At 29.1% G+C, this 20324-nt stretch overlaps 5 protein-coding genes across 11 annotated transcripts; 2 read left to right on the top strand and 3 right to left on the bottom strand.

The window, feature by feature from the left end:
* The first annotated feature begins 83 nt into the window (after positions 1–83).
* On the top strand, positions 84–1559 carry LOC122530222 (probable palmitoyltransferase ZDHHC24). 3 transcript variants are annotated; one of them, XM_043657004.1, is made up of 2 exons: positions 84–379; positions 573–1559. In XM_043657004.1, the coding sequence occupies exon 2, from the start codon at positions 685–687 to the stop codon at positions 1540–1542; it is 858 nt and encodes a 285-aa protein (XP_043512939.1). In that variant the 5' UTR covers positions 84–379; positions 573–684; the 3' UTR covers positions 1543–1559. The 3 variants fall into 3 exon arrangements, with proteins under 3 accessions (XP_043512939.1, XP_043512938.1, XP_043512940.1); XM_043657003.1 differs by having other exon boundaries at positions 84–512; XM_043657005.1 differs by having other exon boundaries at positions 84–525; positions 580–1559.
* A 121-nt stretch (positions 1560–1680) lies between these two features.
* On the bottom strand, positions 1681–4826 carry LOC122530217 (sulfhydryl oxidase 1-like). Its single transcript, XM_043656985.1, has 3 exons — positions 4484–4826; positions 3916–4168; positions 1681–3835 (listed from the first exon to the last, which is right to left on the bottom strand). The coding sequence occupies exons 1-3, from the start codon at positions 4761–4763 to the stop codon at positions 2416–2418; spliced, it is 1953 nt and encodes a 650-aa protein (XP_043512920.1). The 5' UTR covers positions 4764–4826; the 3' UTR covers positions 1681–2415.
* A 461-nt stretch (positions 4827–5287) lies between these two features.
* LOC122530221 (transformer-2 protein homolog beta) lies at positions 5288–9034 on the bottom strand. 4 transcript variants are annotated; one of them, XM_043657001.1, is made up of 5 exons: positions 8882–9034; positions 7949–8455; positions 7475–7689; positions 7294–7391; positions 5288–6510 (listed from the first exon to the last, which is right to left on the bottom strand). In XM_043657001.1, exons 1-5 carry the CDS (start codon positions 8894–8896, stop codon positions 6500–6502), a joined length of 846 nt encoding a protein of 281 aa, XP_043512936.1. In that variant the 5' UTR covers positions 8897–9034; the 3' UTR covers positions 5288–6499. The 4 variants fall into 4 exon arrangements, with proteins under 4 accessions (XP_043512936.1, XP_043512933.1, XP_043512937.1 ...); XM_043656998.1 differs by having other exon boundaries at positions 5288–5873; XM_043657002.1 differs by having other exon boundaries at positions 7294–7388.
* Positions 9035–9629: 595 nt separating this feature from the next.
* On the top strand, positions 9630–19252 carry LOC122530225. The gene is given in 8 exon segments (XM_043657010.1): positions 9630–9821; positions 10605–10929; positions 11178–11313; positions 11400–11691; positions 12106–12255; positions 12372–12483; positions 13947–15882; positions 16049–19252. Coding segments are annotated over 6 exon segments (2601 nt in total). The 5' UTR covers positions 9630–9821; positions 10605–10613; the 3' UTR covers positions 15542–15882; positions 16049–19252.
* Positions 12328–13568, bottom strand: LOC122530223 (5-formyltetrahydrofolate cyclo-ligase). Of its 2 annotated transcripts, none has more exons than XM_043657006.1 (4): positions 13421–13568; positions 13073–13328; positions 12896–12943; positions 12328–12819 (listed from the first exon to the last, which is right to left on the bottom strand). In XM_043657006.1, exons 1-4 carry the CDS (start codon positions 13529–13531, stop codon positions 12647–12649), a joined length of 588 nt encoding a protein of 195 aa, XP_043512941.1. In that variant the 5' UTR covers positions 13532–13568; the 3' UTR covers positions 12328–12646. The 2 variants fall into 2 exon arrangements, with proteins under 2 accessions (XP_043512941.1, XP_043512942.1); XM_043657007.1 differs by having other exon boundaries at positions 13073–13310.
* Positions 19253–20324: the final 1072 nt, after the last annotated feature.

The following is a 20324-nucleotide window of genomic DNA, read 5'->3' as shown; positions in this document are numbered from 1 at the left end:
TATATGCCTCCGTAAAATTAAACTCCCTGCTTTTTTTTCTATGTGTGTTTTGTCCTAGAAAAACGTGTATGTAAATAGTTGAATTTTTTTTTCAATAGATCGGAGGACGTCCTTGTCACACACTATTGCTTTCCTTGTCTAGCGTCACTAGACAAGGAGGGCACTAGCGTGCGACAAGCAGCATATACGCGCCATAGACAAAGAGGGTAACAGCGTGCGATAAGGACAAAAATATAAATTAGTTCCGACACCTATCCTAGGGGTGATCCACACGGTTCATGCTTAATTAAGTACTATCATAGAATTTATATGTGTACATCCATCCATAAATATATGCACATGACATGCTTTCAAATCGAATTGATAAGACTGCTATGAAGTAAGTTAATGTTGACAGAGGAATCAAACTTCGCGCGTATATAAAATTTATGAATACTGATGATAATTCACGTGCACATTTAAAATCATAAACAACAAAAATATAACTTTAACAAAATATATAATGTGATTTGGTAAATATATAATGCATAAAATTATTATAGGAAATATTTTAAAAGATTTCAAATTTTTAGGTTACCAGAAATAGCATCACTACAGAATGATCCAGTATTGATTAGTTTGAGTAAGCAGATATTGTCTGCGGAATAAAATCACGTGTTTAATAAAAGGAAAAAGATATTAAAAATGATTATCCGAAAAAGAATTTGGCCTCGCACGTTAAGTGATTTCTTTTCTATGACTTTTATATTAACAATTATACCAGTAATATATTGGTTTGAATTGTGGGTGGTTTTGCCGGCAATGCACGAATATGGGTCATTGCCATATATTTTTCATTTTTTTTTTGGAAATTTTATTATGTTAAATATAGTTGGAAACTTCACTTATATAGTATTTTGTGATACTAGTACTAGAAGAGATATTATGTCAATAAGTGCTGCAAATACTAAAGATGGTTGGAGATTATGTGCTTCATGTGAAACTCTTGCACCTCCACGTTCATGGCACTGCTCTACATGTAATATTTGTATTTTAAAGAGGGATCATCATTGTATTTTTACTGGATGTTGTATTGGTCATTATAATCATAGATACTTTATCATGTTTCTGGTATATTTATTTGTAGCAACAACATATAGCTTTTGTCATAACAATTTTTTTATTTGGAATAGGATGCATTTTGAATTTCCTATGTCGCTTATTAAAATCATCTTTCCTTTAGCAATTTTTATTTTTGGATTTGATGATTCTATAAATCAGTTTTATCTCATACTATATATTGTATCTGTGGTAGGAATGTTGTATACAGGAGTTTTGTGTATTTATCACTTTTGTTTAGTGTTTAATGGTAATGTAGCTAATGAGAATAATAAGAAAATACATATATATAATTTAGGTTGGAAACAAAATTTAAAAGAAGTATTAGGTGATCGATGGTACCTTACATGGATACTTCCTTATATAAAATCTCAACTACCCCATAATGGAGTAATATGGGATACATCAAATTCATGGTTATATACAAACTCCAAAAGTAAATAAATTTATTAAACTGTTTACTGTATTATGTATATTACAAAGTATGTATTTTTTATTCAATTGATGTAATACATTTAAAAGTATAGTATTAAAATAGATTAAAAATCAGATTACAATTGTTTACAAATACATGAACTTATATACATAAAATCATTTTTATTGGATAACTTATAAAAATTAGAGAAGATATTACAATGCATGTTCTTCAACAAAATAGTAAAAGAGTTTGATTTTAATATTTACACTTAAAAAATTTAATTCAGTTTATAAAATATTTGTCTGAGGATTGTCGGTCTTATATACATAAAAATTTAATCATTGTAATAATTTATATTAAATACAATGTAATTGTACATTGATAAGACTAGTTTTTTGTTATTATATGTATTAGTTCATTAGTTATCATATGGTGTTATATACTGAACTTAAATATTTTTTACTACATATTTTCATTTTAATATAATAGTGCTAAATGTACAATTATATTTGTATTGAAACTATATAAACTATAACTTATATTTGTCTTAAAACTTTATATTTGACACAATTGATGTCTCATGACAAAAAAAGAATATATCTAATCTAATTATAAAATTTTATACATTAAGATTACATAATTATCGGGATGTTTTTCTCATTCTTACATAATCTCATATATTAAATTCGTAATAAATAAAAATAAATATATAATATACTTCGATTTTAGTTAATATCATTTGAAAGAGTAATTAAAACTTTATACCTATTAATGTTCTTGTAAAAAAACTGTAAGATTCGAAACAATATATGTACACTATATTTATAAATATAATTATATTTTCACAATTTTATTAATTTTTTAAAAATGATTTCTTTTTCAAATTTTATATTTCTCTATTAACAAAAATAAAAATTACATTTTGCAAGTAAACTGACGTAATGTCGTTTTCTGTAAGTTCTTTTGACTGCAAATTTTATACAAACTAATATAAGTATGATAGCAGATGCAACATATAATACAACACAAATGCTTATATCAAAAATTGTAAAATCCCATCCAGTTTTCTTATTATTTGTATATTTATTTAATACTAGTCTTTCTTGTCTTATTTTTAGTTTATTACTATTATTACCATTATTATACTTATGTGTTTTGACTGAATCATGATAATTTATTCCTGTATAACTATACTTTGTTTTAAGATAAACTAGAACATTTTCTTCATTCCAAGTACCATTTTCATATCTACAATTTGGGCAATGTTCAGCTGCTGGATATTGAATTTTTTTATGTTTTGGATCTTCTGTATCATCACCTGATAGTCTTGCATTTACTTCATTATGAGCTGACCATAACCACAAAATGCTGTCATTAGCATTAGTTATATCAAACATTTTGTTTTTTGCAGCCATTTGAACAAAATGTTGAGCGCAATCAGCACATCCAAAAAAGTTTTCTATGTATCCATGCATTGTTTCTAATATTTTTCTTGGTTCATGTTCAGCATTTTTATTTAGAATAGCAAAATTAACTGTCAACATATGAAACATTGTCCAAAGGCCACAGGGATACCCACGATATCTTTCTTTACTTCCTTTACATCCAATCCACTTTGAAGGTCCAGAGTATACAGGTGACATTTCTTCTTCTATAGATTTTATTATTTGACTAAATTCCTCCCCAGATATATTATTTCTTTTTTTAATAATATCTCTAGTGGTTTCTAGAAAAATGTTACCATATCTCAGAGGAAAATATTCAGTCAAAACATTTAAATATTTTTTCAACGTATCCATTTTTTTATCTTTTATTATTTTATGTAATGGAATTTCATGAGAGATTGAATATTTTAATGCATTTTCTAAATCAAGTTGATATAAATAATCTCCACTTATCTCTATATTTTCTAGCTGCTCTGTTGCCTGTAGTTGTTTTGGAGTATTAATACTTAACTTATGATTTTCAATCTTTATTGAATGATTCTTAATAGAATTTTGTTCGTGAATAGTTTCTCCTTTTGAAATCAGAAATTCTTTAATGGTATTGAAAACACCTTCTCTTGTAGGTATTCTAATTTTAAGAAAAGTTTGTGTCTCATTGCGACCTAAAACTATCAAACTTGGAAAATTTGTGATTTTGTTTGTCTCACATAATAATTCATTGTCAGATAATACTCTTCTTATTTGTAATATTGTAATTTTGTGCATATCTAATATAACTTCAGCGCCCAAATGTGAATCTGTTCTCTCAAACAATAGGAAAACATATTTTACATTATTTGGTGTAGCTTTCCAAATATTTGTTGTTTCATAATTTCTATAATATTAAAACAAATAATTAGTTCCTATTATTTAGAAAAATAACTATAAAATTGTAAAAAATATAAATTAATATACCTATATGGCGCTATATTAGGCCATGAAATACCTCTTCCTTCTTGTTGTTCTCTTTCCAACAAATCTATTAAACTATGTCTAAGTTCATTAATATCATCATATTTTTCCATCAATAATCCCAATGATGGTGGATGTGCATTTATAGAAAAGTATTTAAGCATTGGATAGTGCATAATTTCATACTCGCGACAGATTGGATTGTTATCATCATCAGCACAATCTATTACAGCAACTACTACAATATCTCTCCATGCTAAAAATATTATTGAAATAAATTATTTATATGATATGATTACTCTCATATATAACATACATTTAAAGATATTAGATAAAAGTGTTTGGATTTTGTAAAAGTTTCTTAAAGACATACTTGCTTAATAACAATAAAGATAAATTTATGATCGCATATATTTCTTTAATAATGTTACATTTCTTAATATACAGTAAATATTGTAAAAAAATGGTATGTTTTAGAAATTATATTAAATAAGACGTGCCCATGAATAAACAAGTGATATATTTTTAATATAAATTATTGATTATTCTATAATGATTAAAATTTACTTACCATAAATATCATTAGCGAATTCTTTCCATACCGGTGCAAATCGAAGACAATAACCGCACCAACTATTGTAAAATTCAACTAACCAACCTTTTGTATCTTCGTAGACGGATGATTTAAAATTAGTGACGTTTAAAATAACAACATTATCACTAGCATTATACAATCCCTGTACAGGTATTTGACTCTGATATGATTCTTTTGGTATGGCAGCATTACAATACACTGTTATTATACTGATTAACCATAATTTCCACAACAAACCAACATCAAAACGATCCATGTTTTCTTTTCTTAGATCGTACCTCTGTCCATACAGGTATGCAACTTTATGCTTTTATCGAGGCGCTTTATATATATATATATATATGAGATTTCTCGCACGTTTCCATGAAAAATATTACATTCTTATATATAGTACAACATGGACATATAACAAATATTAATATAATTTTTATTTTTGTAGAAATTAAATTTGTAAATACAATATTAATTTAATAGAAATTTTCTTTTAAATTGGCAAATTTTTAAAAAATTATGCATAGATATCTTTGCATAACTTACTTATATATAGCTCATATTAATATCAAATAATGGTTATAAGGTATTTAAAAATTTTAATTATTGATGTAAAATTTAAACGTGTCAATATTTCCTAATTTATCATACTTTGTAATTTTTATTTTTTTCAAACCTTAAATTTATATTTATTCAATTACTATTTATAAAATTAAGACAAATAAAAAAGATTTTTATGTATCATTCATTATAACTTTTTATAGATTTTGAAATAAATGTTACAAATAATTATTTATATTAAAAAACACTGTTTATTAGCCGTTTCAATTTGAATTGCCGCTGCTTATTCCTATACAAAATGAAAACAATAGGATGTCACTCTTAAGGATAAATAGGAGGTTTCAGGATGGTGGAGGGAATAAGGGCGAAGGTATGTATGTTTATTTATTATATAACACCTATTTACGGATATATTATTTAACCAAATCAACTGATAAAGAATATGATCGGTATAAACCTTGGAGCAGCTTACGCTCTTCCCTACTCATAAAAGATTTCGATGCTTCTTGAATATTTTCTGAAACGTTCGACCAGTTTCACCCCCAACCATTGGCTTGTCCAGGTCGGGGGCCTGATGATCAACGATTTCTTACTGTCTTCAGGCTTGCAGTTCTTCTAGGCTTGAGACTTCTCAGCCGGTAAGGAATGCGATTCGGATCATATTCTTTGTCACAAGCGCGAAAAACCTTCGGATCTTCAAAATTCGAGCAAGACAAACATCTTGAGATATCTTGTCTTCAACTTTTCAAAACTTTCATTTTTTCAGTGAAACTTCAAACTTCCCTCTATCATCCAATACCTCTTGATTCAAAACCTTATAAACAAACAAACAGGTTAGAGAACTTAGTTCTATTTTTAATTTTATTTTTGTTTTGTTTCATTCTTTTCTGTATGTTTCGGTCTTTCCGTTTTTTCTTTTTCATATAAACATTCAAGAATACCATATTTTTCCGGATTTATAACACGTTTTACCAAAATTATATTTAAAATCAGAATGGCTGGAATATAATTTTTAAGCAAATAATTAAAGTTAAAGAAAAATGGAAACTTATTATTATATTCCAACCTTCACATATTAGCATCACCATTATTACAATATGTAAACCTTATCTTCATAAAAACTCCTAAGAAAGTAATAGAAATATTATGAAAATAAGGTTTTTGCGTCCATTCTAACCTTACTGTTTCATGCAAAGAATATACTACACTCCTTTGCATATTAAATTCTCATTAATTGATATTGTACAATATCGTAATTTAAATGCCGTATATTAATTGCATATAATGCAGAACTAGGTAAGGTAAGAATAGTAATAAAAGAATGTAGCGTTTGCATTTTTTGACCCGGTACAGTATTGTTAGAAGAAATTTGAGGTCAAAGGGTCAAGTCACACAAATGGTCTCCCAAACACCTGGCCTCTCGCATCACACTCGTGTCACTTAATATCGACCTGAAATTCATTAAGCAACAAAAACTATGATTGTTTGACCCATCTTACGGGTTACACTTAGTTACTACCGTACGATTTATTGGATGCATTCCTTGATGCTCCTGTCTTCCATTCTTGCTAATTTAACTACTTATTTGTACTTAAACATCTTCCTTGAAGTAAATATAAGCGGTCTACGAAAATATGAATCTAAATTAAGAACCTTTGTTATAAGTGAATGGTTATGCAAATTTCAAATTTACTTATAATTGTGTTTATGTATTGTTATGTTTTATACATATATTTTTATTTAAAGAAGAAAATTAATGTGTGTGAAAACACTTCATAACACAGTAAATTTGATTGCACATTTAATTTTTAAAACACTCTAATTTTTTGAATATTAATAGTTCTAGAAGTTATCTAATATTAAAATAAATTAAACAAAACTGAAAGAAGAAATATAAGTAAAATATTAAGTTTCATACAAATAAATATTTTTAATTCTTTGTTTAAAATCTTGTGAAAATTAAGATTAAATTCTATATTATATATTGGTTGACATTCATTTAATGTTGTTAATCTCTTATATGAATAGGTTTAAAACATTTTTTTATTTCAATATATTTTCAAGTTCATAAAAAGCAGATATCGGCGAATTATACAATATCAAATCAATGAGTTTTGTTTTTTTATATCTAAATATTTAATTGATTAAATACTATATAAATGTATGTAAAGGAGACACATATCCATGTAGACTGCTTATATTAGGTTATGTGGCAGAATAAAAAATAAACTTACGTGGCGAATAAGAACGTGATCGAGATCTATCGTAGCGTGAACGGCGGCGATTGTAATACGGGCTGGGTGAACGTCGATAGCTTCCTCTGTAGCTACTGCTTAGTAAATATAAAATTAATTGTTTCCGTTTTCTTTTTTACAAATTTTTGGAAGTTACATCTTTGATGAAAAAAAAACTCACTCTCGTCTTCTGGGTCCATCCCATCCTCTATCATGTAGATGTGTAGGTTTTCCCATGTAAATTCCTGGAGTTGGTGTATGAGCTCGTTGTGTTATTGAAAAATCTACCCTTATTCTTCGACCATCGATATCCATTCCTGTACACTGTTCTTTTGCTACCTTAGCATCTTCAGATGATTCAAAATATACAAAACAGAATCCTCTGGATCTTCCAGTCTAAAATATAATTTATATATCAATTCGTGTTTTTAATAAAAATATGTAATGTAAATATATACAAAATTTTATATCATTTTTTAAGTAAAATAAAATGTGACCAGAGGCCTTTAACGTTTTACACAAACTTAATGTATGAACATTCTAAATCTCTGGTATAATTTATTATTCCCCTCCTTTTTTTAGTTGCGGGGTTGTATATGTATATCAATTAATATGCAAATATATTGTAGTTTATAACATATTAGCACACAAGTACCTTTGCGTCAATTACAACTTGTACACGTTCAACAGGTCCATATTTAGAAAAAATGTGATGTATTTGTTGCTCTGTTGTAAAAATGGAAAGTCCAAACACACCTAAACATCTCGAAGGACATGGATTGTCTCTGTTTCCAACATGACGTCGTCTAGATGACATTGGACTACGTGAGTGTGAACGATAAATGTTTCTATCATGTTCGCGAGAATAACGGGAACGAGAATATGATCGAGATCTGCTTCGAGAATATCGCCCACCCCTATACGGAGAACGACTACGACTGCGACTACTACCACGATGACCTGCACTAGCATATTTGCTGCTGCGATAAGATTTTCTTCCCCTTGACACTGAGCGACTTCGTGATCTTGAATATTCTTTTACTGGTCGGTGGGATTCTTTACGTTCTCTTGATTTACGTGATCTTGAATGTGAACGTGAATCTCTTAACCCTCCATCTGCTGTTCTTGGTCTTCTAGGACTTGCACTACGACTACCACTTCGCTAAAAAAGATCATAATTTTAGCGTTTTGTAATTACTTTGATTTATTTATACTTTTTTCCCTATTCAAGAACAACAAAAACTCGTATAATTAAATTATACTATTCTTCAAATTTTAGTATTTCTAATAATCACAAAGATTCACAAGTTTAACCTTTTAAATTATACTAAAAACAGAATTACAGCAAATTAGTTAGGATAACAAATACATGTTGTAAAAAGTATAAAAATTAGTAATTTCAAAAAATTTTGTAAATTCTTAAATGTTTGAAAGTAAAATAAAGATATTATAATCTTAACATAAACGTGAAACATATTTGAATACTGATGGATCGATAATGGCTGTAATCAGCCGCATGTCGTTATGATCACAATATCTAAAATTATGTGTAAAATTGTTATTTAAAGAAGAAAAATGTAAAATTTACCTCAATATCACTCATTGTGGAACTTCAACTATGTATAAATGAGATAAATGTAGCAAAAACTGAACAAAATGTTTGGAATAATACGCCGTAGCGTCAGTTCTCAATAATGGCGGACAATCTTTACTGTTTCAGCGGGTAACAACCGGAAATGATGATTCCAGGTGATACACAAATGCGAAACATACCAACATCCGGTGTTGCCAAGAAACGATAGTAAAAATTGAAAATGGCGACGTATTTCTCAAAGTGGCGCCAATTTGAATATACATAGTAAATTGTATAATGCTCAAATTCTTGTTGACTAAACAAAATTTACCAAACATGTAAACAATGATTTACAATAACATTTGATTTAAAGTTCAAGTCGTTTTCATTAAAATTCATATATAGTATCAGTAAAATGCACAAACATATATGAAAATAATATATTTTTATTACATATGTTTGTGTTTGGTAAGCTTTAAATTAAGGGAAGTTGAACATTTACAAACGGACATTTTGGGAAAGAAATAGTAATATTTTTTAAAATATTATACTTGATATATTGAATATATCTCTTTTCATATACGTTTTCCAGTTGTGTCAAATATTACATTATATGATCAAAAGAAATGTTGAGCATTTATACATTTTAAGTAAAATGTTTACTTGTATTTTATTTTAAAAATATAATAAAATTTGTTTCTGTAAAACCGCCACTAATGCACTTGCGCAGAAAGATGCGCGTGTTTCCTGCGTCTATAAAAACTGTTCAGATCGTATACTGCGGCAGAATCAGGAACGAGGAAGATTCTCCGGTAGTCAGTAAACCATTTTTCTGTCGTCAAACGGATCAAGCTTTTTGTGAGACTTGGATCGGTCACAAAAAGCGGGATTCGCTTTTCGCATAGGAATTGGCCTGTTGGGGAGCCAGTTAATATATATAGAACGTTTAAAAATTGTGAGTAAAGATAGTGACTTTCTAGATTTTGTGTAACGAACAATACTATGACCGGTTGCTCTATGCACTTTTTTATCATCGTTTTAAATAGAACTTTGTCAGTAGTGTAGCTCGTTATTGGCCCCGTTCTTGGTGAAATCAAATTCGCAATAAAGCTTAATCTTTGTATTTCGTTATTGAATTTTCTGTGCTTTACATATTAGAATTAATCAATGAATTTTATAACAATCATGGCCGCCAGCCGGTTTTCCTACTGTTTTATACTGCATAGATATGCTCGTTATTAAATACTTTACTAAAAAATTCGAATGGTTTCACATGTTACAATAATTTATTATTTTATTTTTGGTGGTTGTAAAGTTACGGGAACATTATGTAAAATAAATAAAAAGTATACATTAATATGATGTGATATATCATAAGAAAAACTTTACTTATTCAGAAGAGTTTTTTATGTTGTAATTTTAAAATAAACATTATTCGAACATGATTTGAACATTAGTAAATAAAAATAGTTTAGAAAAGTTTATATCTCGCATCTTTTAATAATCTTTTAAAAATCTGATTGTTTACTTGATAATATGAAATTTGTAATTTAAAATTTAATGAAATGACAATAAGCAAATAATTTTTAGAAGAGAACATATAGTTGAATTAACAATTTTATATCCAGTGATATAATGTGTTATAGATTAAATATATGGTTTGATCACCGATTAAATTTTTTAAATCAAACTTTCATTAAAAAGTTATATAGTTACAAAAATTTATTTTATTTCATAGATTGCAAAAATGGAGGAAATGCATCAACCACAACAGGTTGGGCCTAATATGATGGCCAATGTAGGTGGGGTTCCTAATCACTCAAATAATGTTAATCGGCGTAACAGAGTTCGGTCATCATTACACAGTTTGATGATAGGAAAACGTCCAATAAGTGAGGCCGCTCAATTGGAGATGAAATCTTTGTCCAACAAAACACCAGTTTCTATTCTTCAGGAATTGCTTTCTCGTAGGGGCACAACACCAAAGTATGAATTAATACAAGTAGAGGGTGCTATCCATGAGCCTATTTTTCGTTATCGTGTCACTGTTGCTGATGTTGTTGGTTTGTATCTAATTTTGATACATGTATTTTTTTATAATTTAGTTTACTAAACTTTTAGTTTAATTGAAACTTGCATTGCAATATCTATCTTTATTTGATGATTTTGACTGTGATTTTGTGAATTAAATTTGTAGTTTCAATGGGAGTTAATCTATTTGATCTTTCTTTTCTTCTTTTTGTAAATTTTTTTAATAAAAATCATCATTGAGCAAAAATATTAACTGATAAGTGTCTGATGATTGAAGTAGATCCAATTGTTTCAGCAATGGGGACTGGGAAGTCAAAGAAAGAAGCAAAACATGCTGCTGCAAGAGCTGTATTGGATAAACTATGTAGACTAAATAGTGAAACACCAGATTCTCCACTTCCAAATAATCTGCCAGAGTAAAATATTAATAAACATATCTATGTATCTTATTTTTCATATATATATGTATATATATATTTAATTTATCTTATTTTGTGTATAGTTCTGAAAATATGCAAGAACTATCTGGATATGGAGAAGAAAAAATAATTACAAATCCAATTGGAGCATTACAAGAAATGTGCATGTCACGTCATTGGCCTCCGCCAAAATATACAATAGAAAATGAGGAGGGCTTGCCACATGAAAGGCAATTCACAATTGTTTGTTCTGTTTTAAAATATCGAGAAGTTGGCCAAGGAAAAAGTAAGAAAGTTGCAAAAAGACATGCAGCTCATAAAATGTGGCAAGCTTTACATTATTTGACAGAAAACCCTAATATAGATGAAGATGAGGTAAGAATATTTTATTTATTTATGTATAATTAAATATCTAAAATTAAATGTGATTTTGAATATTTTTTACATATTTGATATGATGAAATGATATTAATATATTTATGTAAGTTGTGTATTTGAATGTATGTGAATTGTTTTTGTTGTGTATGTGTGTGTATGCTTAGTGAAGTGGAAGTGATTTGGCATTGGAAGCAGTATTATGAAATATGAGCTACCTTTCCGATCATTCTGAATCTATAACGGATAATAAAACTTTAATTATATGTAATTTATGAGTCATTTACTCAACAGCATATATTTTCAACAATAACATGTTTGGATCATTTCCACTTCATTTTACTCTGCATACAGTCAGTCATTGGTCCAATGATAAGTATTTAGATAAATACATATATTAATTGTCCGTTATAGGTTTTACAAAGAAATGCAAATGTGAGTGCCCGATATGCTGATTTGAAAGGTAGCAAAATTTCAACTCTAACAACTATTCATAGCCTTAAGGTTTCACAATTTCATAAAAGTCTGAAGTCATCCACTGGTGTTAAACTTTTTGAATTACAGGTTTGTAATATAATCAATTGGAACACATTATTTTTACTCTGCTTCAAAGCAGATATGAAAATAAATTAAACATTTTAACTTTTTTAAATTTATTGCATTATTTCTTTTTGTTATAGAATACATGTTTGAATGATGGGGATGTAAATTTGGTACAGTTTTTGCAAGAAATTGCCTCAGAGCAGCAATTTGAAGTAACTTATGTTGATATTGAAGAAAGGTCTATCAGTGGTAAGTTATTCATTTTTTTGTATTCATTTATTTGTAAATTTCATCATACACAAGTTATATTAATTAATGTATTTTTATATTTAAATTATTTATTAAAAATTATTTATTAAAAATATATTTAAGTTAAAACCATTAATAAAAAACAAATTTTTTTCATAATAAATTATTTTTCTGTAAGTACAAGATCCAAAATCACATCATTTTCAGATGTAGGAATATCTTCCCATAATTGTTCATTAAATGCCACTGCAATTAAATGTGGTCTTTTTTGTTGTGTTTTTATACATAAATCCAAAAATTTGTCATAATAACCCATCCCATGTCCCAAGCGTTTTCCTAATTAGTAATACATATAGTTTTAAAAAATTATAATTGTTTTTAAAATAATTTATATAACTTAAATTTTACTTACCATTGGCAGTAAATGCAACACCTGGTAAAATTATTAAATCTAAGCCACCTGAAATACATATAATTTTGTAAAATATTAATTTTTATATTTTATTAAATTTAATGAAGAGTTTAGATATTAAAACATGAATAATATAATAATTGAGAATATAATTATATAATTAATTATTTATTTTACCAGTTTCTAATGCATTTTCTCTAAGTTCATTAACATTTGGTTGTTTAATATTCCACTTGGTTAATGGTAGTGTTTCATAATCTTGCATTGAAAGTAGTTTAATCATTTCCATTTCTTTTCCTTTATATCTAGGAACAAACACTTCCTTTTTTTTGTCAAATATATATTTTAACATTTGAATTGTATCAATTTCATCTTTTGTACTTAGATACAAAGAAATTCTTTTACTTTCTTGAAACTGTGGTAAAGAACATAGCTATATACATAGAAATATGTTAGAAATAGTTTTAGATAAAGATGTAACATAACCTCTTCTGTAAACTGATATACTTATTTTAATATAATTACCTTTTTAAATACTATCCTTGATTGTCTTTGTTTTTCTTCAGTACTAAGTTGTAAAATGATATCTTTCATTTCTTTACGTAAAGCACTTTTAGCAGATTTTACTCCAGCCATATTCTTACACGTATTGATGTCTTACATAAAAGGAACTCTATAAAAACATATATATGACCTATGACATATTATCATAGTTGATGTATCATCATATGACCTATTACATATTATCTATATTATATATTGTTAATTATATATTGTTACATATTGTTTACTGTATTATTGTTTATTTTAAATAGTCTATAAATATTTAATTATATAATTATATTCTCAATTATTATATTTATTTTAAATAGTCTTTTATTTTATTTAATTTTTTTGAATTTACTATCTTTACATATTAGTTTTACTATATCTAAGTTGGAAGTTCTGATACTTGTATTGCAGTTTTTATATTGTTTATTATAATTAAATTATTAATGACATGAAAATAGATATAAATTGGATTAAATAAATGTTAGCTTCATTGTTACAGGTAAATGCCAGTGCCTTGTACAGCTGTCTACCTTGCCAGTGGCAGTTTGCTATGGTTGTGGTGTTACTAGTAAAGATGCTCAAGCTAGTGCTGCTCAAAACGCTCTGGAATATCTTAAAATCATGACCAAAAAGTGAGCCAGCGCTTTGCTCCTGCCAGATGTCACTATCAATTGCAAATCTCATAATAATTTGTTGTCCAAAAATCAAAATAACAGTACAGATTCCAAAATTTTATCAAACAATCAAGTAGATAAAGGTAAAAATAGTCAAAAACTTGATCATGTGGGGAATAAAAGTAGGTTGTCAAAACCATCTGTCAGAGTAGTAAACACTGCAATGGGGAATAAAGACGCTACATTAAGTACAATCACAACATCAACTGTTACAGTTTCTTCAAATAGGATGAATTCATCTATAAAAAAAAACAATAGAAATAATGAGAATTTAAAATCTACCGAACAACTAACGAAGAATGCGTCAATCGTGACCACAAATCAATCTAATTCTACGTATAGTAATGTAAGAGGTGGTACTGCAGCATGTGTTGGTATTAGTGTTTCTCACGAAAGTACATCTAAGTCTAAGGACTATTCTGCTAAAAAGTTTCCCAGTGAAATTGATTCGAAAATGAAGAACTATCAAATACAATCTGAGTACAAAGAGTCATCTGTAAACAATCAGGATTATAAGTCAAGAAATAACGCAACTATGAACAATTTATCATCGAGATTTGTAAATCAGTCATCCATTCAAGGTTTGCACAGGGAAAATCATGGAACATCTTCCAATACACATCAATCTCGGCCAGCGTCACGAAACGATAATACCGCATTTGCCGTGGCTAGGAAAGCTTTAGAACAACAGAATTCTGCGTCGAAGATGACACCGATCAATTTTCCACCATTGCGCGCTCCACAGAGTATTGTGAATGTTCGCCATCCTTTTGTTACAGAAGCAAGAACCAAGCATAATGATATTGGAGGTTCAAATTCTAAATCGAAATTGAATGTAGCAAGTTCTCTACAAAGTGGGGTGAAAGATCTTGATCATAGCAGGCAAACTTTCCACAGTTATGGCACATCACAAATCGCTGGTATTCCAAATGTTCAAAATTTAAGCAATGTCACGGCAAATATGTCACCTTATCCTAGACCAGAAAGTTTCCCTCAACCAACCGTTGCAAGTGTGCTATTTCCTGACACTTCTCAATTTCCTCAATCACCTCCATTCAGTACAACGCAAATTGGACAACTGAATCAGTATCAAACTTATGATCCTAGTAGTTTTGCAACTACACCAGTGAATGTAAACCCAGTAATTCCTCAGTTCTCTGCAGAAAGTTCTATTCCATATCCGCAGTATGATAATCCTCCTCAATTCGTGCAACCTAATCATTATCCGACAGCGGATATAGCGAACAGTCAGTATCAATATCAGGCGAGCGTGGGACAACTACAAGAGTCACCAATGTTCATTCAAAGCTTGCAAAGTCCTATCGCCGTAACGGATCAATATGCTGCTCCAAATTATGCTAGAACAGTTAGAGCAGAATTGATACCACGATTGAGGAGACCGCCAAGATTTAACAAGTAAAAATGATTTTTTTATACATATACATATACATATTCTCGAATAAAAGTTTGTAACCGCAAATAGAGGAAGAAAAACAAACAAACTGAAATGATAACGGGATGAATTCATGGAATCGTATTATTATCTTTCAATAAAAATGAAGAACATTCATGTGTACCTTGCGTGCAAAAATAATCGACAAATTTGCCAATCTATCTGGTTGAGCTATCGATATATTACATGGAGGAGATTTGGTAAAAATTATTTCAATTTTTGATCCATTTTGAAATAAATTTTAACCAGTCTGTGCGATCGATACGCGCATGGGAGTGATAACTAGTATTTTGGCAAAATTGCACGAGGTACACGGTTAACGATCGTTAATAATCATTTGAAGAAATTCTCTCTGAAATGCTTTTACGTATATATATATATATATATATATATATATATATATATATATATATACGTATGTGTGCGCGCGCGTGTGCGCGCGTGTGTGTGTGTGTGTGTGTGTGTACAAAGAAGAAACTTATTACGCAGAGAAGAGAAAAAAAATCATTTTAACTTGTTTCCATCATTTAATGTGACATGGCAGGGCATAGTAAGTTGAGCTCGACTATAATTTTATGACATAATTTATCTAATATCATTGAAATTCGAGAGAGAGAAAAAGAGAAAGGGAAAAAAGAAGAAAGGCAGAGAGAAAAGTTGCAACCAAGTTGTTAAATTGTATATAAATTATATATAACTAACGATAAGAATAGTTTCATTTCTATAAATATATATAGTATTTGCGAAGATGTGGTTCTGGACAAATTTGTTTTCGGTCAATCACAGAAAGCAAATTTGTTGATAAATGGAACAGAATTCATAACCATATTGCGCATGAAAAATCCATAGAATAAAAGAAAGATTTATGAAATAAAAAGGAAAAAGTAAAAGAAAAGAAGCAGCTGAATTATAATTGTAATAACGATAAGTCCTAGTTTTAATGAATGGTATCCTACAAGCTATACTTTGCATAGAATTAGTGGAAGTTTTCCAATATTTGCATATTACTTAGCTTACTGCTATGTTTTTCATGTGCTTCACTATTTATATATGGAATGGTGGTGTAACGATGTTCATTGCAATGCAATTACAAGAACGATTCGTTTGTAAGAAGGAAAAATAAGTGAAAAGTAATTTGCTTAATTTGAGCATCGTATCTCCACCGAACGTATGCACAGTGCAAACGTAGCTTTCAGCGATCCGAATATAACGAGGGTGATCGCGATAAAGTAACAATATAATCTTTCAGTGGTGTATGTTTTTCCTTTAGTATGGTAGCTCATAAACTCATAAGCATCACATATTAATACGCGTAAGATTAATCGTTAAGGGAAATCCTCATTAAGTACGCATCTCGTATTAAACGAAACTATATACTCGTGTGTATTGAATTTTTAAATTGCCTATGTGCGTTAAAGTCACTGGATAAGACATTTATACTAAATGAAAAAAAGAATAATATTGCATATGGATGTATATACCGTCAAGAGGATACGATTATGAATCAAAAAGAAAAACGAAAGAAGACGAAAAAAAAACGATACTAAGACTTGAAGAAAGAAAACGAAATAGAAAAAAAATTGCAGACGTATTGCGCAACAATGCATTTTTTAACCGTGGGTCATCATACAGTTTACGAATAACATGGATTATGAAAAGAAGTATTCCTTTCGCAATGAATCAAGAGAATAAATGCGAGAAAATGTTCGTTGTAACATCGATCGACGGACACTGCGAATTTTTATCTTGCGTTTAATTATTGCGTAAGGATTTCTGTGTGCATACGCAATTTCGTTCAGCAATGTTTTTAATCCTCGTTTATTTACAACAAATGAATGGTAATGAATCTTATTAATTACCAATGGATTAATATTGATGTTAGATATTAAATACAGATAAATTTTATTTATGTCTTAAAAGTTTAGGAATGAAAACAAATTTATCCATATACTATATTATTTTTTTGTATTTTATATCGGAAAGATTATGGTCATCGATATTATTATAATAATTGTTATTAATAATTTACAAAATAGTATGCCATTAAGATTGAAAAAATGGATGTAAAATGTGAGACGTTCAACATGAAAAATTTCATGTATGAAATAGTGTATGCATACTGTATTAATCATCGACTCGATATAGCGATGTAATAACAAGCCGATGGATACTCGCGCATAACTGCGATACCTTGCCCACGCATTCGACGTATATCGATAGTACAAAAAGTTCATTTTCTGTAAAACTAAATCGCATCGCGGGCCTCGGTATTATGGGAATGCGTAGAATTGAGTGGAAGAGAGAGCGAGAGAGTGAATGAGCGAGCGCGCTGGAGAGAGAGAGAGAGAGAGAACGAGAGCGCGAAAGCGAAAGCGCAATAAATAGAAAAAGTGAATGAATGAGGAAAAAGATAATGTGCCTCGACATGAGTATTCGGAGGAGATAGAGGAAAATTAACGAAATTACCCTAAGCTGATGCCTCAAGTGTCGCGACATAATTTTCTGGTCGGAGCATATTTCATACATTTGGAAAATAGGCATTACTTACATGCAAAGTATAGAATGTGTACGCGTATAAACGGAAGTAAATTGCTAGGTTGATACCGCAATCAGTTATTTCTATACAAAAAACGATAAAAAAATGAGAGAAAGCTAGAAAAGCGTTGTAAAATGATAGAACGCAGCGATTCGATTTGTGGATCGTGATCGTGATACTAGTTAAATTTTTTTCGGACGAATAGTTGTTTACGATCATGATATGAAGCGCTTAATTGTTACTACGGGTAATGCTAATTTTTTTTTTTGTAATTATTATATTTATTTTCTTAGAGTTTATATATGAAATTCAATCGTCTTCTGTTATTAACTATTAAAATTTCTTTTTGTTTTTTTTATTGTTTTTTTTTTTTGTTTTATTTTAAACTATAGAGCGCTGCTTCACATGTTGAGAGTTCGACTTGGTTTCATGTGGAAATTTCACCTGTAAGCAGTTTTCTGTGCCAATAGAGATGAATTCGTTGTGAATTCTAAATTCAAATGGCAAGACGGATATAATACCAAACAAGGTCTTATTGCTGAAAGTCGTTATAGAAAAGTTGTTAAAACTCGCCAATTCGTAAGGGAACATATCAATGTATGATGTAAAATTGGAAGAAAATGGTCTATTGAATATTTACCAGGAAAATCGATTCTTCGATTTGGCGAAATGTTTTGTATGTTTTTGTTTATTAAAGAAATTTCGAATTGACGACGGTACAATCTTCTTTCAGTCTAAATCTTTATTTTTTGAATATTTTTCACATTGTTTTTTCTTTCTTTATTCTTACTGTAGACTTCACAAAGTCGTAATTTATTCTTATTACTTTCTTTATGGGAGGTAACGCATGTATTACGACATAGTATTTTTCACTTATCAAAAAAAGGCGATATAGTAAGATTCTTCAAATTTTACAGTGGTATATGCACCCTTAAAATAAAACAAAAAAAATATTTCTAATTGTAATCGGAACGCCTCGTCGATTTTTCTCGATTTTGCTTTAGCTTCTGTATTGCGAATACTAAGAGAATATCCGAGAGCGTTTAAGATCGAGTCGATCCATCGATCAAAAATTGTTAATCGACACGATTAATTTACTTTAAAAAATTAATCGATTCGATTAACTGCTTCAAAAAATAAAAGAAAAAAAAGCAATGTGTCGATTTATCGTACCTTAACACCACTTAATATTCTTTCGTTTAAAGGGACGATGATTTCGAGCGTAAAAAAATTAACGTGCACTTTGGCTGTCAAACGACGAACCAAAAGCATACTGAAAAAAATATTGCGTTGCATAATGAGACAAAATATAATAGAGAGAGAAAAATAGACTTCCCCTTCTTCGACTACGGGGAAGCACTTCTTCGTGGACCAACCTAGGAACGAGAAAAGAAGACGAGATGTTTTCGATTTGATCCACGAAAATATAGTAATATTTTCTTTTCGTCGTCGATTACATTATTATACCTATATTCGTTTCTCTTTTCTCGTTCGTATCCTTTACCACGGAAGCGGTCTTCTTAGCTGCGCAAAAGAAGAAAATGATTTCCAACGACTTTTGAAGTTAACGGATGAATAAAAAAAAAAAAAAATGAAAGAGAAAAAGAAAAATTTATTAGTATTTCTCAACGGGATTCTCGTAGAGTCTCGTGTATTAAATAAAAAATAAATTGAAATTAAGGCAACCACAAAACGACTATATAATTTATTTATGATTTTATTGTTTAAATGCTGTCAAGTTTTATAACAATTTTGGATAAAAAGCATTAAAATGAAATGAAGAAAATTTCTGTAAATTGAAAAGCATATTTTTGAAAAAAATTTACGAATAACTGTAGTTTTGTTGTATCTATGTTCATTGTGCCGCTAGTTTCTATCCTTTTCTTTTACACCTATTTATCTATGCACCTATACATAATATACACGTACGCGATATTGAAATACAATTGTAAGAAAAGAAAAGAATATAAATCGTAAACACTTGATCTTTCCCATAGTACCAATTTTTTAAATATGCGAGAACAGAAGAGAAAGAAAGAGACGAAAAAGCCTTAGAAGAAAAATGGTAATATTAATATACAATAAAAAAAAGAAATATTAAATTTTTAGTGCCGATGTATAGACGATGTCAATAATTTCCTTTTTCCTTCTGTGAATTTCGAATTCTTATTGCAGAATCGTCTACCGGAGTAAAGAATATCATGTAAATTCTTA

Source organism: Frieseomelitta varia, unplaced genomic scaffold, assembly GCF_011392965.1.
Source record: "Frieseomelitta varia isolate USP_RPSP 00005682 unplaced genomic scaffold, Fvar_1.2 scaffold_332, whole genome shotgun sequence".
In the NCBI taxonomy this organism is placed as follows: domain Eukaryota; kingdom Metazoa; phylum Arthropoda; class Insecta; order Hymenoptera; family Apidae; genus Frieseomelitta; species Frieseomelitta varia.
Note: the sequence above shows the minus strand (reverse complement) of the source record. Positions and strands in the feature narration are given on the sequence as shown.

Excerpts from the sequence above, each read along its gene's own strand:
- LOC122530222 (XM_043657004.1), top strand. The coding sequence starts at position 685 with ATGATTATCCGAAAAAGAATTTGGCCTCGCACGTTAAGTGATTTCTTT.
- LOC122530217 (XM_043656985.1), bottom strand. The coding sequence starts at position 4,763 with ATGGATCGTTTTGATGTTGGTTTGTTGTGGAAATTATGGTTAATCAGT. Across the intron at positions 4,169-4,483 it reads ATTCGCTAATGATATTTATG|CATGGAGAGATATTGTAGTA; the intron begins GTAAGTAAATTT and ends TAATATTTTTAG. Across the intron at positions 3,836-3,915 it reads CCTAATATAGCGCCATATAG|AAATTATGAAACAACAAATA; the intron begins GTATATTAATTT and ends TTAATATTATAG.
- LOC122530221 (XM_043656998.1), bottom strand. Across the intron at positions 7,392-7,474 it reads GATGGACCCAGAAGACGAGA|CAGTAGCTACAGAGGAAGCT; the intron begins GTGAGTTTTTTT and ends ATATTTACTAAG. Across the intron at positions 5,874-7,293 it reads ATCACGTTCTTATTCGCCAC|GTTTTGAATCAAGAGGTATT; the intron begins GTAAGTTTATTT and ends TTTGTTTATAAG.
- LOC122530223 (XM_043657006.1), bottom strand. The coding sequence starts at position 13,531 with ATGGCTGGAGTAAAATCTGCTAAAAGTGCTTTACGTAAAGAAATGAAA. Across the intron at positions 13,329-13,420 it reads CAAGGATAGTATTTAAAAAG|CTATGTTCTTTACCACAGTT; the intron begins GTAATTATATTA and ends CTATGTATATAG. Across the intron at positions 12,820-12,895 it reads TGTTGCATTTACTGCCAATG|GAAAACGCTTGGGACATGGG; the intron begins GTAAGTAAAATT and ends ATTACTAATTAG.